The sequence below is a fragment of the Elephantulus edwardii genome, unplaced genomic scaffold (assembly GCF_000299155.1).
Source record: "Elephantulus edwardii isolate Elephantulus edwardi_28Jun2011 unplaced genomic scaffold, EleEdw1.0 scaffold00273, whole genome shotgun sequence".
Lineage (NCBI taxonomy): Eukaryota > Metazoa > Chordata > Mammalia > Macroscelidea > Macroscelididae > Elephantulus > Elephantulus edwardii.
The window spans coordinates 1,796,930-1,803,347 of record NW_006400023.1 but is presented as its reverse complement, the minus strand read 5'-3'; the positions used below and the strand labels follow the sequence as shown (position 1 = coordinate 1,803,347).

At 44.6% G+C, this 6,418-nt stretch overlaps 1 protein-coding gene across 2 annotated transcripts in view; it reads left to right on the top strand.

Annotated features, from left to right (window-relative positions):
- TUFT1 (tuftelin 1) overlaps nucleotides 1–6,418 on the top strand; it is a 60,518-nt gene that overhangs the window by 48,154 nt on the left and 5,946 nt on the right. For both annotated transcript variants that reach the window (XM_006900091.1, XM_006900090.1), the window contains 2 exons: nucleotides 3,701–3,829; nucleotides 4,414–4,508. In XM_006900091.1, coding sequence (XP_006900153.1) covers nucleotides 3,701–3,829; nucleotides 4,414–4,508 — 224 coding nt within the window. The remainder of the gene's footprint in view (nucleotides 1–3,700; nucleotides 3,830–4,413; nucleotides 4,509–6,418) is intronic.

Below are 6,418 nucleotides of genomic sequence, written 5' to 3'. Positions count from 1 at the left end.
ACCTTTATCTTGTTGTGGTGCTCAAGTATTTCATAAATTCTGGATATAAGTCCCTTATCTGATATGTTACTACCGAATACTTTTTCCCAGTCAGTTTTTGGATGTGCATAGGGATTTGAGTCTTAGAAGGTCCCATTCATCTATGTTATCTTCTCCTGGTTGTAGCTTTTCCAGGATATAAAAAGTTGTTTCTATGTGAGCACTTTATTACTCTAAGGGACTTTAGAAATATATTCTAAATTTTTCCTAATCATCAGTTTAACAAGCAAATTTTTCTGTTCTATAAATGTTTTCAACTTGGGGCGATATGAAGATTAATCTGTGGCCTCAGATCGAAATAGCTGTGTGATAAAAAAGGAGTTTACAGAAGAAGAAGAAAAAAAGTTGTTTAAGTATCTCTTTCTGATTCTACCATTGGAATAATTCAAGGGCAACTAGTCGTCCCTCTGTCTTGTTGCAGCAGAAGAGGAGAAAGGGGAGACTGAAGTTCGAGTGCTGACCACGCTGTGAATTTTAGAAAGAAATTTCTGTATTGAGAGGCTCTTGTATTGAGAGGAATTTTAGAAGTACCTGGCTTGGCCCACACATGTACCAGCAGGTCTTTGGTAGCTCTGAGATTTCAAAGTCTGAGCAAAAGGCTCGAGGCCTTTTGAGAAGAACAGCTCTTTTAACCCCATCATGTAGCTTCCACTTGGAATAGGAGGTGCTTCATAGATGGTTCTCCCCCTCCTGTAACTGAAGGAGTTCCTTTGAGACTGGGCTGGCTGGAACTGCAAGGAAAGATGTGGAAGATTTGGATGGCACCAAGGCTCCCTTAACACCACCGGGGCCGTGCCTTTAGGTTCCTGCCCATGGGCTGCTCTGTTTCAGGCTTGCATGGGTCATTCCAGATATTTTTCTCAGTCTGTCCTAGTGAATTAGATGCTGGTTTACTTTTCAGAAAGGAGCTCTGGTGATCCAGTGGTTAAGTATTCAACTGCAAGTCAAAAGGTGGATGGTTTGAAACTAACAACTGCTCCGAGTGAGAAAGCTGTGGCAGTCTGTTTGCATAGAGATTCCAGCCGTGGAAACCCCACAGTGCCGTTGTGCTCTGTACTTTAGAGGTGATGTGAGTCAGAATTGAGTATTTCTGAACCTGGGATTGGCAAGGTCAGGTTTGTCAATTATCGTGAAATTAATCTGCCATTAAGGTTGGTTTTCTTGTTCTACTGGCTGCTACTGTCAGGATGGATTTGTGGCGAGTTTGCTGTGGACAGGGCTGGTGTGCAGTGTGGACATGACCTGTCACACATCATCCTGTGCTTTGCTCACTCCCTGACTGACAGGGAGGAGCCGGGCAAACTGGCTGCTGCTGTTTTCTTTCTCAGGAATAGTTAGGCCTGCTGGTGGTTACCCAGATTGTTTTTTAGAAAGTGAATGGAGAGGCATTTTCGGGTGATTGGACAGAGTTGAAATGACAGTAACTGGGTTCTAACATTGGCACTTCATTGACTCTCTGTGAACCTTCAGCAGATGAGTTGACTTTTACTTGTGAAAGGAAAAACTGGAGTAGCTGACGATCAGCTCTAATTTCATAGAGTAGGTATTGTATGATCAGCACTATGCTGAACTCTGGGAATATAATGAGGCCCGAGATCTTTGACACAAGGAAGCTGACAGCATCTTGGGCTGTGCACACAAATAACCAGGTAAAATTCAGTACATGCTGTGAGAGGAAAGCACATGTATGCCCTGTGGGTCCACAAAGGAAGGACACCTCCCTGGCCCTGAAGACTTCCCAGAGAGGTGTCTGAACTGAGACCTAAAGATGAGTAGGTATCAACAAGATACAGGTAGCCAGAAAGGAGAAAAATGAGAGGGCATTTCTAGTTTTAAAAATCTGCCTTGATCCTTTCCAAATTGCTTTCCTATCTTCCTTAAAAGACAGATTCTTCCTGGTGCATAGCAGCCCTTCCTTAGGCCAGCTTTTACTTTGTACAGAGACCAAAGTATTACTTGAAAACATTGAAGTATCTTCTGTTGGATTATTTGCTTTTACATTTGCAAGAAAGCCCCATTGCTGAGGTAAGCTGAGGTGGCTGAGGAGGATTTGCATGGATATTAAAGACTCGGCCAACTGAAAAATGACATTGGTTCCAAGTGTCACTGTTTTTGGTTTTTTAAACCTTTCTATTGATTATAGTGACAGCTTATAGCCCACCTTGCTTTTCCATCCAAATCCTCATGGACATTTGATTTCCTGATGTTGATTACAGTCTGTCACTCTCCTTCCTTCCTGTGCTTCCCGTTTCTGCTCATTCTTCTTTCGTATCCTTCCTGCCTTCTGAGTTCCATTCCTGGCAAATGCTACTGCCCTTTTGATCTCGTACAGTTGATTTCCCTAAGGTGTTCGTATGTCCCTGCGATGGTTATTCACTTTATAGATTTTGACTGAAAGTTGAGCCCCAGGAGTGAGGTCCATTTTTTACTTGAATGGTGACTAAGGGCCTTGGGCTTAGTGTTCCACCAGTCTCTGTCCAGTCTTTTTAATGATTTTAAGTTTGTTCCACATTTTTCTCCTGCTCCATCCAGGGCCTTCTGTTGTGATTCCTTTCTGAGTGGTCAGCGGTAGCTGGACACCATCTGGTTAGTCCTTCAGGTCTGAGTCGTGAAGGGTAAGGGTTGTGTGGGTCATTAGTCCTCCACACCAGTTGTTTCCATGAACCTTTCCTTTTCTTTGCTTCAAACAAGGAGAGACCGTAGTTACATATTAGATAGTTGCTCTCAAGCTTTTTTTTTTTCCTATACGTTTGTTTTGTTGAGTTTTTTTTTTTTAATTTTTATTTTATTTCATTACTTTTTTAGTGTGTACCGTCAAATCAGATCTGACTGACACAGGAAGAGATTGTTCCTCCTTCTCCAGCAGAGCATCTGGTGGATTCGAACTGTGTACCTCTGAGATTGCAGTGCAGCTTCTTGCCAGTAGGCCACCAGAGCTCACCAGCAAGCTTTTAAGACTCCAGTTATTTCTCATGAAAGTAGGAGATAGAACATTGTCTTTGCATACTGTCTCATGCCCTTTAACCTTGACGTCCCCTGAGTTGATAATCCTGAGTCCTTAGGGTCCAGGTGGGACTTTAAAGTGGAGCTCAATCCACTGTGTGCTGCTTAACCCCAAGAACTGGTCTGTGATCTCGGTGGAGGCCCCTGAAGTGGTCCCAGAGCCATGCAGGAGACAGGGCTGTATGTGCAACACAGTCACCTCTTCTCTCTCATTGTTGCTCCAAAGCCCAGTACCCACATCGCTAGATCTTTTCTAAAGTTTATATCTAAGTTCCTTTCCTTTCCCCTTTTCTCCCCACTCCATTTTACACATCCTTATATGATAAGGATGACACAGGTTAGGGCAAAGTTCTGATCCTTCGTTCAGAGGATTGCTGAGCATCATAGTCGACTTGGCAGCACCTAACAATATCGTATCTTGTATTAGGGTTTCCTGGTGGAACAAGTGCTTTGCGTCAGACCTAACTGAAAGTTAGGTACTTTGAACTCATCCAGTGGTGCTGCAGAAGAAAGGCCTGATGATCTGCTTCCGTGATGATTACAGCCCAGGAATCCCCCCAGACCATGGCTGCACAGTTCTCTATCACACGTGGACTTCCCATGAGTCAGAATGGACTTGATGCAATAACTTTGATTTTGGTTGTATTCTATGTTCTAGGTCACGCTCAACCGGTACCAGAGAGAAGCAGAAGAGAGTAACGTGGCCCTTCAGAGAGAAGAGGACAGAGTGGAGCAGAAAGAGGTGGAAATCGGAGAGCTGCAGAGGCGCTTGTTAGGGATGGAGACGGTAATTGCCGGAGTCTTACTTTTCCATAGACAGGCTCCTGGGTGGGAAGGGAGCCCAGGGATTGACTGAGACGGTTACTGAGCCTCTCCTTTTCCACAGAGCTGCCAAAAAGGACACTTCACAGCTTCCTCTGGCTGATACCTCTTAATCCCTTTTAACCTTTAAGGAATGGAAAGGTCTTTCTCATCTAACTTCAGCTCTCTCTAACTGGTCTAATCCATTTCCATTTCCATTTTAATTGGGTTCTTATATAGCTGCCCTGTTTTGGGTTTCACGACTTCTTAACAAGCTGCTTGGCCTGGTTCCTCAGGGGTTGGCAGCTGAAACTGGCAGGTGGGCCTGAATAAGAGTGGCCAGGCTCTGCCCTGGGGCGGCTGGGCGAGGCTGGGAAGTTTCAATGGGCTGCAGGTGGGAAGGGCTGACCCTGATAGGGGAGGGTGCCCATTAAACCAGCTTGGCCTGCTGCTTTTGGCAGCTGTCCCAGGCCAGTACAGGTCTAGTCTCACTCCTGGTGCCCATCTTAGCTCCAATACAGGAATGTGCCAATCTCTCATCCCAGATTTTCCCACTTTTGTCCCACCCAGGAGCATCAGGCCTTACTGACGAAGGTCAGGGAAGGGGAGACGGCTTTGGAGGAACTTCGCACCCAGAGCGCTGACTGCCTAGCAGAACAGGAAAAGTAAGGCCTCTGTTCCCTGTGAGCTGGGGAACAGATGGGGGTAGGTGGGCCATGCAGGCAGCAGCTGCCATGGTGGCCAGAACTGAGGAAGAAGCTGGTGCTGATGTCAGATCTTCCACCCTTGACTCACAACATGTTTGCTCAGGGCGCGGCCCTGCCCAGGGAGATAGTATTTGGGAGGCTGCCATCTCTGGGGAGTTAAGTTTCCACAGAGTAATAAAAGAAAAAGCTTCGACCATTTTTTTTCATTGGGTTATTACTAAAGAAAGAAGCCAAGGTCAAGGGAGAGCTGGTAAAGCATCTGCTGTTTGTTGTTGTTAAGTGCGCATTATTCCAGAGATGATCGTAGTCAATGTATTTCACCACAGTTCCCTCCCCTAAAAAAAATAATAATTAATTTCCTATGAATCTTGCTGTTGAAACAGCTGTTCCTTTCACTTGAAGAAATTCAGATAGAAACCAAGAACTACCCATCTGTAGAAGCATAGAGGGGAATTCTGAGACTCTTAACTCTCAGGTCAGAGGCTCATATAAATTCCCTGTGATAAGAGAGTCAGAGGCCCCAGAACAGTACAACCTACAGAGCAAAGATTGGGCCATCCTGGAACTTTGGGAATTCAGAAATTCTTTCTGCTGTTGACAATTGAATGATTTCAGATGGCAAATCAAATTTAACATGAGGCTGTTGAGTTTGATCTTTATTGTGTAAGTTGGGCCTTTTATGGTTTAATGAACATTTTGTGGAGGATCTCCTAGGGCCTGGGCACTGTGCTGGATCCTGGAACCCCTTGGGGACATTTTTCTATCATTGGAGTGAACTACATCTAGGCCTCACCTGAAAGTGGAGATATCTTATCATAGTCTCCTTCATGATGTTAACTTCATCTCAGAATGAGTTAAAATTGCTGAATGTTCCTTCTTCCTCTGCAGTGGAACTGCCAAGAGAAAAGAGGGACAGGAGAAACATAAAGGACCATGCCATACAAAACTGAGGCCTGAGAAATTGCCAATATTCTAACGGAAAGCCTAAGAACTTGAGGTGTTGGAAAGCAGAGGGTAGATACCTTGAATGTGTAAAATGTAGGGAGGGTGTTGGGACTACTTGGCTTGCTTTGTAACCCCCACTCCTGAGTGGAGCACCACTCACTGGAGCAGCAAGCCCTTGCCAGTGTCCTGGAGCCAAGCATCACTGGATCCAGCAATTCTTCAGCAGCTGCACAGGGGCTTGACTTTTAGGACTATGGCCCCGTTTGCCTGGTTGCTGTTCTGTTAGGTGCTGTCACACGACTCAGAGTGACCCTGTGCACAACAAAACGAAGCCCTCCTGGGTCCTGTGCCGTCCTCACGATCTCTGCTTACCTCTGTTGTTGCAGCCACTGTCTCAGTGCATCTTGTTGAGGGTCTTCCTCTTTTTCCCTAACCTTTTAATTTCTCAAGGAGTGTGTCTTTCTCTGGGTCTGGGCCTCTATTGTTAATAGCTTTTTTTAAAAAAAAAAATTATTGTGATTTTAACAAAGTTTATAGAAAAGTTGGATTTCCATTCATTCATCATTGCACAATTTCCTCCTTCCCCCGCCCCAGTCCACTTTGCTGTGCACCTCTTATTCTGGACTGTTATCATGCAAATAATACTTAATCATATATACCTTTTAAACAGTTCTTTCCCTCATTTGTTCCAGTGCAGTGTTCATTATTTGTCTCCTCTTTTCTTAGTTTCTCCCCAACCTCGTGTCAGTCTTGTTTTATAACAGTGGCATTGTACAGTATTTGTCCTTTTGTGACTGAGATATTTCACTCAGCATAATGTCCTCCAGGGTAGCCCATTTAGTAAAATGTTTCATGAGTCCTTGTTTTTCAGTGCTGTGTAGTATTCCATTGTGAGAATATACCACAAGTTCTCTATCCATTCG